Source organism: Pseudochaenichthys georgianus, chromosome 15 (assembly GCF_902827115.2).
Source record: "Pseudochaenichthys georgianus chromosome 15, fPseGeo1.2, whole genome shotgun sequence".
Classification (NCBI taxonomy): domain Eukaryota; kingdom Metazoa; phylum Chordata; class Actinopteri; order Perciformes; family Channichthyidae; genus Pseudochaenichthys; species Pseudochaenichthys georgianus.
The window spans coordinates 29,554,598-29,566,621 of record NC_047517.1 but is presented as its reverse complement, the minus strand read 5'-3'; the positions used below and the strand labels follow the sequence as shown (position 1 = coordinate 29,566,621).

Below are 12,024 nucleotides of genomic sequence, written 5' to 3'. Positions count from 1 at the left end.
AGTTTGAGAGACACATGTCTGGATTATTAAATTGCTTGTGAATTAAATGTGTTTTTTTCTTAGATATGTATTGTGACCCTTATATATACAGTCTATGATTGTGACAGAGCTTTGCTGGTAATACTTTTTAACACATGGTGGCACTCTTGTGATAAGATGTTTATTTTTTCAGGGTAATTTACATATTTATGGAATATGGAAGCCCATTTCCGCCACTTAAAAAAAAATAAAATCCCCATGAAAAGTCATAATTATGAGATAAAAAGTCATGAGATAAAAAGTCATTATGAGATAAGAAAGTCTAAATACTGAGATAAAAAGTCATAATTATGAGATAAGAAAGTCGAAATAATGAGATAAAAAGTCATAATTATGAGATAAGAAGTGCACATGCGCTGCAGTGGCGCTGTCTTCAAAGGTCCCTTCATCACCTTGCTGCTCTCCACCATGCAAACGGCATCTAGTCCTAAATAAAGTAACTATTACAGGTGACTTTTGTAAATGTTAGATGTTACATATAGCCTATAGTTTTGTGGTAACGTTCACGCCACTAATGACAATATGTAGGCATAGGCTACTGCTGCTGTGAGTTGCTCTAACTCTAACCCGTGAACGTTACCACAAAACTATAGCCATAATAGTTCATAACAGGTAATGTCAAAGCTATGAACTGCATTGTTGTAGTTTAGCTGCAATATAGGCTATATGTAACATCTAACATTTACAAAAGTCACCTGTAATAGTTACCTTATTTAGGACTAGATGCCGTTTGCAAGGTGATGAAGGGAACTTTGAAGACAGCGCCACTGCAGCGCATGCGCACTTCTTATCTCATGACTTTTTATCTCATTATTTCGACTTTCTTATCTCATAATAATGACTTTTTATCTCATTATTTCGACTTTCTTATCTCATGACTTTTTCTCATAATTTCGACTTTCTTATCTCATGACTTTTTTTCTCATAATTTCGACTTTCTTATGATTACTTTTCATGGGGTTTTTAATTTAATTTTTTTACGTGGCGGAAATGGGCTTCCATATCCGTAAATATGTAAATTACCCTGAAAAAATAAACATCTTATCACAAGAGTGCCACCATGTGTTAAAAAGTATTACCACAACAGCAAAGCAATTCTATGTCAACAAACCATTTGTAGTGTGTTGTGCATGGGCGTCACTTTGTTAGAAAAAATGGTGTGAACAATTTCTCCAGATTTAACATCAGCATAGCAGAAGACAAAATATGTCCCTCCCCTGTGTGTTGAACCTTGAGCAACTGCATGAAAAAACAATGCATAGACCAATGTGTTTTCAAATCAATGAAAGCCCAACTATAGGTCATGCTGTGATATGTTTGAGTGAATTTGTACCTTTTTTCACAAAACGAGCACACAGATATGGAGGACAGAACATGACATAAGTACAAAACAAATAAATGCATAAATACAGAATAAATACAGGAATAACAAAATATAAGATTAAATAAATGTGAAAGAAAACATTTAAATAAATGTGGAAGAAAATACAGGAATAAATAAACACAAGAAAAAGAAAATTCATGTACAAATAAATGGGCTAAATAAATAAACTTTGATTTGACTTTGATGGATTTGGCGCAAGAAGTACACTTCACTTCAGAGCCCTTAAGGGCCAGATATAAATGTTTATTGGCGTAGCGTTGCTATTCAAGAATTAGCTACTACCTAAAACTCAGTAACAGGAGTGTAAGTGAATACTGGGATCAGATGAAGTAAATACTCAGGAAAATCAATATTAGCAAAAATTGTGTTTGACATTTGATTTATTCTTCAGATCAAATGACTCATTACAATTCACCAGAAAGTTGTCCATGCAACAACTTCCTCATCACACCCATATACTATTATACCACTCTTAGAATACATACACAGAAATGACAGACTCATCTCAGTGGTCATATATTATTAATAATTACGCACAAAATATAAAACTAGCATCTGTCTTTGACATCAATACACAGTGGCTGCAATGTTTCTTCTCTCGCACATGTTTGCATGTTTATATACACAAAGTAGAAACTATGCCATACAGTCTCCATAAATGTCTCTTTTCATGATATTGCATAATTAATAAATATCACCAGCCTTTTAAGATTTAACAATATCCAGACATGTGTGCTGGTAGAGAAAGACTCAAACTCAGTTAAGACAGAATAAATAAAATCTGGGGAGTGAGTGCATGAAATGACGTAATACAGAAACAACAATAGTGTGAAACATGACCTCCTCCTCAAATGGATACTTTGTTTACATATGGGCACCCATTTCTGTAAATATGATGTCATTTTTGGAAGAAGTCGCATCAAAGACCCTGAGATAGCTGTCTGTCACCCACAATGTACTTTTAGAGGGACGAATGGAGAAAAGTGGCTCCTACAGTTACTGTCTGTGAGGCTTTGTTAAAACATCTCACGCAGGAAAGGGTGGAGCCCTGCAACTTCTATGAAACACTGCACCTCCTCCTGTAGTTAAATCATAAACTTCTAGCAGGTGCTTCATTCATGTTTTATTCCTGTTGTCTTTGTGAAGAAAAAATATATCCAACAATGAATGGCGTAAAATCCATTTGAAATGCTCTTTTTTTGTTGTCATATTGATCATTTCTTAGCAGTAATCAGGGTCTAAGATGCTAGTTATACACCAAAGCAAATGTGTTAACCTACTTGGCAATAAACCTGTTTCTGATGGTAAGCCGTTTTGAAAGTAGAGTGTCATTACAGGACAGTGGGTTTTATAAAATGTTATTTCCAACAGCAGTAAGTGGGATGGCAGCTGATTCCTGTGCTTCAGCCTCAAGGAAATAATCACCTCATATTCTCTTCACTGCCGTATATTTTTCCCAGGAAACCCCTCAGATTTAGAGGTGTAACTTGTCTGCCTTGAGCTATGACACCTGTTTCACACTACAGCGGCCTTCAGAAAGCGATGACGCAAATGTCTCCCAGCTTGTGCTTCACACCTCTTCATTAATCAGCCTGATATCGGAATCGGTTCAGGTTGAGTCAGCCTGACAACTGCTTCAGCGAGCAGTGACACAGTCTGTATAATTTGTCCATCATTCACTGTCTTTCATTTCCTCCGTGTTGCTTTTCGCTCCTTTGGTTTCTCCTCTTCCTGATCTCTTTCTCTGTCTTCCTCTGTTTGCTCTCTCACTCTCTCAGTGTTGCAAGAGGAAATTGGTCGCCATGTTTATGTCGTTGTTTGAAGCTCTGAGGGCCTCCAGGGCATCTGTCCTGGTAAAGCCCATTTCCACCAACAGGGCAACCTAAGGTTAAACAAAAAAAAGCAGCAGTTAAGATAGAAGTGCTTTATTGATCCAGATTTGGGAAATGTTTGCGTTGCAGCAGCAGCAGCATAAAAAGACAAAGCATTGTACATTAGAGAAATTAAAAGACTAGAAATTATAAACAATTCAAAAATGTAAACATCTCAAATAGCAATAAAATAGCATTAAAAAAGTAGAAAATATACATGTAGAAATACAAATGTACAGTACATTTAAGACAGAAGCAGCAGCTCAAGCATCACCTGGGAATAATACATACAGTGGGGAAAAAAAGTATTTAGTCAGCCACCAATTGCGCAAGTTCTCCCACTTAAAAAGATAAGAGGCCTGTAATTTTCATCCTAGGTATACCTCAACTATGAGAGACAAAATGAGAAAAAAAAAAATCCAGAAGATCACATTGTCTGACTTTTAAAGAATTTATTTGCAAATGATGGTGGAAAAGTATTTGGTCAATAACAAAAGTTCATCTCAATACTTTGTTATATACCCTTTGTTGGCAATGATAGAGGTCAAACGTTTTCTGTAAGTCTTCACAAGGTTTTCACACACTGTTGCTGGTAATTTGGCCCATTCCTCCATGCAGATCTCCTCTAGAGTAGTGATGTTTTGGGGCTGTCGCTGGGCAACACGGACTTTCAACTCCCTCCAAAGATTTTCTATGGGGTTGAGATCTGGAGACTGGCTAGGCCACTCCAGGACCTTGAAATGCTTCTTACGAAGCCACTCCTTCGTTGCCCGGGCGGTGTGTTTGGGATCATTGTCATGCTGAAAGACCCAGCCACGTTTCATCTTCAATGCCCTTGCTGATGGAAGGAGGTTGTCACTCAAAATCTCACGATACATGGCCCCATTCATTCTTTCCTTTACACGGATCAGTCGTTCTGGTCCCTTTGCAGAAAAACAGCCCCAAAGCATGATGTTTCCACCCCCATGTTTCACAGTAGGTATGGTGTTCTTTGGATGCAACTCAGCATTCTTTCTCCTCCAAACAGATTCCCTGGCGGCGTAGTGTGTTACTGATGGTAGCCTTTGTTACTTTGGTCCCAGCTCTCTGCAGGTCATTGACTAGGTCCCCCTGTGTGGTTCTGGGATTTTTGCTCACCGTTCTTGTGATCATTTTGACCCCACGGGGTGAGATCTTGCGTGGAGCCCCAGATCGAGGGAGATTATTAGTCGTCTTGTATGTCTTCCATTTTCTAATAATTGCTCCCACAGTTGATTTCTTCACACCAAGCTGCTTACCTATTGCAGATTCAGTCTTCCCAGCCTGGTGCAGGTCTACAATTTTGTTTCTGGTGTCCTTTGACAGCTCTTTTGTCTTGGCCATAGTGGAGTTTGGAGTGTGACTGTTTGAGGTTGTGGACAGGTGTCTTTTATACTGATAACGAGTTCAAACAGGTGCCATTAATACAGTTAGCAAGTGGAGGACAGAGGAGGCTCTTAAAGAAGAAATTACAGGTCTGTGAGAGCCAGACATCTTGTTTGTTTGTAGGTGACCAAATACTTATTTTACCGAGGAATTTACCAATTAATTCATAAAAATCCTACAATGTGATTTCCTGGATTCTTTCCCCCCATTCTGTCTCTCATAGTTGAAGTGTACCTAGGATGAAAATTACAGGCCTCTCTCATATTTTTAAGTGGGAGAACTTGCACAATTGGTGGCTGACTAAATACTTTTTTGCCCCACTGTAAGGGTGCCATGGACATAGTTAGGAATAGAGGGACATAAAATAATGCTTGAAGAAAATTGAAGAACGAAAATAAGCAGTCTGTGAAGATTTTGAGTCATAGTAGTTATTACACGTAAAAAATAAAATAAAGTCTAGAAGGAAAACAAAGTAAACCAATCAGCCAGTGAAAAATGTAGAGATGTACTAATTGCTCATCCAGGGTCTTTACTAATTAATGATGGTTTGATCGTGCGCAGAAAATCGCCAGTGGCAGTAACTAAATATTGCCAAGGGCATGCATGCACGCAACATTTTCTGATTCGGCAGGTCAGACTTTAAAAAGATGCTTTATCAGAATCAGCTGATGAAAATGCAGTCGGGGCAGAAACAGACATGAACGCCCACCTGCTCCTCGGCCACAGGAGAGTTGTCCAGCAGCGGAGACTGTGTGGAGGGTGGAGCCTCAGCCTGGGGGCGGGGCTGCATCGGGGGGCGGTTCGGTCCTCTCTGTCTGAGGGAGGGGAACAACCTGGTCCACTGTAAGAACCCAGGCTACACACAGACACAGAGGCAGAATCAAGCACTTTGGAAATACTATTCTCTGATATCTATGGAAGCAAATTGGAGACTTTATAGATAACATAATATATACTAATTAGGAAGCACTGTGAGGGGAGTTATATTCATTTGATTTTCAGTCCATTGTGTTTTGGTTCCTGATGCAATAGAGCTATCAACCTAATTCAAAGTAGTATGTAGTTTTATTCTGAATAGGCCCAATTCTGCTATGTGTGTGTGTGTGTGTGTGTGTGTGTGTGTGTGTGTGTGTGTGTGTGTGTGTGTGTGTGTGTGTGTGTGTGTGTGTGTGTGTGTGTGTGTGTGTGTGTGTGTGTGTGTGTGTGTGTGTGTGTGTGTGTGTGTGTGTGTGTGTGTGTGTGTGTGTGTGTGTGTGTGTGTGTGTGTGTGTGTGTGTGTGTGTGTGTGTGTGTGTGTGTGTGTGTACCTGTGGCTGCGGCTGTGGTCTGGTGTTCCTCGTGGACTCGTTGTATTGGGCCAACATCAGCTGCTGGTCCAGAATGTCCATCCTCTGCTGCCTCTGGATGTCCAGAGTGGCCCCCATCCCCACAGGGGTCTCACTGCTGGGCTGGGAGGCTGGATGTTAACAACACATTACTAGGCAGACCAATAACATGTCAGCCTGTGTAGAATACATGCAAAGTGCACACAATGAACAAACACAAGAGAAACAAAATCTCCATGCCAGGCCCTGCAACAGTAGTCATTAGGGTCAATTGGCTTTTTTTGGGGGAGCTTTTGTGTTTATATGATCACTTAATGATTTACTCACTTGAAAAGAGAGGCTCTAGAATATACCGCCCAATACAAGACACCCAGGCAGGTACAAAGAGGAGCTTCTGCATCCACAGGAAATTGGAGTGGTACAGTCCGCCTGAGATCTGTAAGCAAAGAAAAAATAATATAAGCAACAAGGTAGGTATATTGCTGTTGAGCAACAATTCATTAAATTACTTGTGAAATGTTATCACACAATCTAGAGCCAATTACCACAATCTTTATCCCATTTAAGTGTATTGTTTTGGATCTCTAGTCCACTCAAGTGATGATCATGACTTCACGAAACACCCAGTACACTTTCTAGACACAGAGTAAATAACAAGAAGAATGTGGCTACTTACAAGTCCACTGAGCGCAACGAGCCACATGAAGGGACCGGACGTCAACAGCTGCCCCACAGAAACAGAGAGGATGACGGACACAATTAAAACCAGACTCGTTGGGGACAGAGTATTCTCAACAATTATGAATTGGCATATTCACCGCACTAGCAGACATGGGCTTACCTGCAAGCCTACTATGTAGACCAGAGACTTGTTGGTGATGTGGATGTGGCCCAGGACCTGGGTGACCGGCATGCTGGGGATCAGCCGGTAGAAAGGCACGAACAGAGAGAAGACCGGAGCGATCCTGAGAGAGGACGAAGAGAAGTCAAGTCAATCATGTATATATATATATATATATCCAAATGATAAACTTGTCATTGTATGAAAAGATTGTATTAAAAGCAGCTTAATACAGATCACAAAAAAAAACATGGATATTAAAACTATATATATTTAGCAGTACTTTTCAGGAAATATAGGCAAGACAATATTAGGATTTTTCTTCTTTGAATACACACCACCTTTTTATATTTTAATTGCAGAATCTCCAGTGTTCATATAAGTGACAAACAGTTGTTCCCTTTCGAGACATGCAGCACATGCATTAGTAATTAAAAATAGTAAAAAGTAGTAATAAAGAATATCTTATCTTATTATTTTGTCTTAAGGTGTATCATCTATTGTGGCTAGTAAAGTGACAAATCTTCTCACAGTCCTGCGGGCAGTTCCTCCACCTCATAGTCAAACAGAAACTGGAAAGCCTGAGCCAGCAGGAAGTCCATCAGCGCAGAGAGAACCCACGTGCCAAACAGGAAGGACTGGAAGTAAAGTTCAAAATATAGAAGATTGAAAAAATATCTTGAAAAGATTGAGTCTTGCGCATGTCTTTAAACATTTTACTACAATTTTACAAACAGTGTCATTGTCAAATGTTGTTTACACAGAGAACTGCTTCGTGAAAGATGAGGAAGTTGTGTGAACTCGTCTCTAAATGATACAACTTATACAACTTATATTGATTCTGATTGATGGTCATACTTATAATCCTATTAGAAAAGATCTTAACATTTAGCTTTTGTTTATGAGAGTAAGTAGAGTGTGAAATGGCAATTCATCACACTAATTCCATCTATTGTAGTTTCATCTAGTTCACATAACAACATTAGCAAGTTTATTAACTTTGTATGGATCTTTATGTTAATCTATCACTGATTATTAGTACTTACAGCGAACTTCCTGGTTCCAAACCTCCTCTCAAAGATTCTGAAGTTGTAGATGAGCAGGCTGCTACAGAAGGCGTCCTTCACGTCCAGACAGATCAGCCTGCCAAACAACAACCTCCACACCTGCAGCAGGGGGGAGAGAAGAGTTATACTCACTACACATACCTTACATACAGGGGAAGATGGACAAATTGATACTTTGTGAAATGATGCCTTTCTGAAAAACAGAGGGTTTATATCTCACATAGCAGAGCCCCCAAGTAGCACTACATTTCCAATTATTATCAAACTTTTGTCATGATAATGATTAATGTGTTTAGGGATTCTAGTGTTTAAAACCCTTTGTCTCCAAAACCTGTTTATTTTATCTCTTTGTATCTCCGCCAATGTATAGATACAAACATACTATTTTTACATTAGAGAAATTACATACTCAAATAGGCAACCCTTTCACTCTTAGGTTAAAGGTATATAAAAACAAAAGCACACAGAGACAGAAACCCAATCAAAGTTCCAAACATTGTAAATAATCATACCTTACATATGTTTATTTATAGCCTTATTATTATATTTAAATGCTTGCACTACACATTTAAGATTTATTGTCACATCCAGTACACAGGTTAACCTGACGGATGTGCATAGATGTATAAACATACCAACTGTCCAAAATTCATACTAGCCCTTTCCTTTCAACAACTTCTGAATACAGTAATACATTATTTAAGCTTGGTTTTGCATGAGTTTCCCCACACCTCCACATAGTAGGTAATGTATAGAACTATGAGAGTGGCAGTATATACGAGTTCTGCTTTAAAATATCTTTAGTTTTATATCTGGAGATACTGGGTATGGTTGTTAGCCCGCCCCCTCAACAGTGTGTGTTTCTCTCAGACAGACAGGAGACATACCTGGTGCTGTGTGACCTGCAGAGTGTATACGAACAGCTCCTGGTACTGAGGCAGCAGGGTGAGCATCACAGTCAGACAATTGAGAACCAGCAGGAGGCCTTTAGACAGAGGAGCCTTGTCTGTAAAGTGTAAACCACACACACACACACACACACACACACACACACACACACACACACACACACACACACACACACACACACACACACACACACACACACACACACACACACACACACACACACACACACACACACACACACACACACACACACACACACACACACACTATGTTACAGTAAATTAGACCACAGCTGTGAAGAGAGAGAAGTGGCTGATTTCTGTATGGGGGCAGGGCAGACAGTAGCTGGTTATTTAGCTTATCAGTGGACTCCCCTTTCCACATATTTCTATTATTTTAAACGACGAAACCTTTGCTGAACACACTGACTAAATACATATGTAGTTTATTAACCACACGCAGGTTTAACGTGTACATAATACCAAAAGAAAATGAATGACAGAACAATGCTAACGTGGGTTAGCTAAGCTAGCTGTTGTGACTGACAGGAGGAGCGGTGAGAGGGTAGCCACATCACGGCTGTCGTTTACCGGGGATCCGGGATACTTACACAGCCCCCGAGAGCCGGTGGTGGTAAACATGGTGTCCAGAAGAGGTCACGAAGTCCCTTATTCCCAAAGCCAAACACAAACCAACTCTAAAACACCGAAATAAAGTTGTAAAAAGGATCCATGCTGTGTGAGGAAAAAGAGACAGCGGTAAAGGGGATCTGCTACAGGAGCCCGAGAGGCCCAAAAAAGGTGAGTTTGCGGTCCACTGACGTTATGTAATACTGGCCAGCAGAGGGCAGTGTCGCTCTGCAGTGAGGAAGAGATGAGGATCACCAAATATTTTGATAAGATCATTTCCAAACGACTATTTTACAGTCAGGTCTTTATTGCTGAGGGAAGAATAGAGCATTAAGGAAATCAATAAGTTATGTATGTGGTCCAGTGCTCAATTGCTAAAATATATAAGCATTTCCATTTAATTTATCTAATGATTATACAAATAATAATATTTATACAGTTTCATAAAAGTAATAACATCCAGTCTTTACAGTGCATACAACAAATACTTATAGTAATATTAATTTTAATTATTATAATACAATGTGTCTCATGTGTTTTAAAAGGAAATCCACATTCAAAACAAGCAGGCCAAAAATCTTCAGGAGAAAGTAAAGTCAACATAAAACAATATAAAAGAACGTACGAGAAATAGATTTGAACAACTTTTGAAAATAAAAGGCTTTCAAGAAAATAAAACTTGTTTTGCTGATGAGAGCAAATTATTTTAAGCTAACCTGTAAATATATTTTATGAATGATCATGTGCATCCACACAGACACGGCAGTGACACCAGTGTCCTCTCCATGTGCAACTTTGTGACCCCCAGGTTAACAACCAGATCTAACTGTGGCCCTCGTGCAGCTGGAACCTGCTCACGCCAACGGGATGCTGTCGATATGATCCTTCTTATAAAGGGCATTTTCCTACCCAAGATGCCCCCTGCTGTTATCTGATGCCCCTCAGACAGGGTTCCCCAGGCTCTGACGCTGGTTTAATAATGTTTGTCATTTATGATCCATTTGCTCAGTATGTTTATGGGTTGTATATGCAGAGAAGTAGCAGACAGGGAGTGTTTCATGTCTTGAAGCCATGTGGTGAGCCTGCTGACTGAGAGGTAACTGTTAATTATCCCGGGGCCCTGAGCAGGATGTGGTCACATAGAGTCCAGATTAATGTCTTTTTCTTATGGTCCTCTTGGCCTTATACACACAGTGTCATATCTTGTCAAGGTCCAGACTTCCTTTGCAGCGGTCCGGCTTTGTCTTACACTTCAGGCTGCCAGATTTCTTCACATCCAACCCTGTGTGTACCTTCATGCCTGGCTGTGATTGCTCATGAGCCAATTGATCCCATGCTTATTTTTCGTCCAAGTACATTTGAAAAGATATGGCGAACAGCTGTCTAATAGTGTTGCTTTCCCCATCATCCACAGATGCATTGTGCGTGTTAGTTCCCATTGGTTAGTTCCCACCCATTAGGTCTATTTGGCTGCTTGTGGTCAGATGTGACTGCAGAGCAGAGCTCAGGAACAGATTGCTAATTGTGTTTCAGACCTTCTCTGTCACTGATGTAGGAGAGAGGTCTAAAAAGGTTGCTTTGCCCCTGTTCTCAATCAAAGATAATCAGATTTAACAGTGCCGAGATGTGCATGTGTGTATGTGTGTGTGTGTGTGTGCTTGTGTGTGCTTACCAATAAAGAGACTCCAGATTTGGAGACAGCCTTGACTCCTGCTGTTTGCTTTGTTCATTAAGAGGAGATGAGCAGATGGTTTGCTGGTCTGTTGTGCACTACACACAAGCGGGCACACACACACACACACACACACACACACACACACACACACACACACACACACACACACACACACACACACACACACACACACACACACACACACACACACACACACACGATGCAAATGCACAAACACACATGCATGCTCCGTCCTGTCACCTTAGCTTTATCCTCCATTTATCTTTTCCATTACACATCTCTCGGCAGGACAATGCTACTCTGTGAGATGTGAAGGGTGTGTGTGTGTGTGTGTGTGTGTGTGTGTGTGTGTGTGTTTGTGATTGTTTGTTTGTGTGTGTGAGAGTGTGGAAGAGTAGTGCGGTGTTGAATGAAGTCGCAAACCTTTTTAAGACAGCCTCTGAGGTGGTCATCTAAAAAGCTGATGACTCATTCACACATTCATGTATGTGAATTATTGCTTTTCACTTGTCAGCCACTCTGTATTCAGGAAGAATAGCTTGTAACCGAGGTATTGTTTTAGCCCTGCTCTGATAGCTTATCTGCCTGTGTCCAGGAAATGGCACTGAACATTTATACAAGGTTGCAAATGAGCAAAATGTGGTGTTCTTCAAGGATTCTTAGGGCACAACAAAGGACTTCAGAACAATGTGAGATGTATTACTTGTGACTCAGAAACCTGCAAATTCTTAGCATCTACTGTGTGTCTTAAAGTGAATTAAGTGCTACAAATGTCTTAAAACAATCAACAGCGTTTGTGATCGTTGACCCTTCATATATTTTATTAAATGTTCATTCATTAGCCCGTCGGTCGAGGAAC

The 12,024-nt window shown here is 40.1% G+C and overlaps 1 protein-coding gene and 1 long non-coding RNA gene across 2 annotated transcripts; one reads left to right on the top strand and one right to left on the bottom strand.

Moving 5' to 3' along the window:
* Window positions 1-1,775: 1,775 nt before the first annotated feature.
* On the bottom strand, window positions 1,776-9,609 carry ubac2 (UBA domain containing 2). The gene is made up of 10 exons (XM_034101193.2): window positions 9,451-9,609; window positions 8,819-8,937; window positions 7,911-8,030; window positions 7,396-7,502; window positions 6,865-6,988; window positions 6,700-6,747; window positions 6,351-6,459; window positions 6,006-6,154; window positions 5,408-5,554; window positions 1,776-3,305 (listed from the first exon to the last, which is right to left on the bottom strand). Exons 1-10 carry the CDS (start codon window positions 9,479-9,481, stop codon window positions 3,198-3,200), a joined length of 1,062 nt encoding a protein of 353 aa, XP_033957084.1. The 5' UTR covers window positions 9,482-9,609; the 3' UTR covers window positions 1,776-3,197.
* On the top strand, window positions 9,552-11,176 carry LOC117459997 (uncharacterized). The gene is made up of 2 exons (XR_004553585.2): window positions 9,552-9,640; window positions 10,278-11,176. It is a non-coding gene; the product is annotated as an uncharacterized lncRNA (long non-coding RNA).
* Window positions 11,177-12,024: the final 848 nt, after the last annotated feature.

Bases quoted from the DNA above. Each gene is read 5' to 3' on its own strand.
- ubac2 (XM_034101193.2), bottom strand. From the start codon at position 9,481: ATGTTTACCACCACCGGCTCTCGGGGGCTGT. The intron at 6,155-6,350 runs GTGAGTAAATCA...GTTAACATCCAG, and splicing joins TCTAGAGCCTCTCTTTTCAA to CCTCCCAGCCCAGCAGTGAG. The intron at 5,555-6,005 runs GTACACACACAC...GTCTGTGTGTAG, and splicing joins GACCACAGCCGCAGCCACAG to CCTGGGTTCTTACAGTGGAC.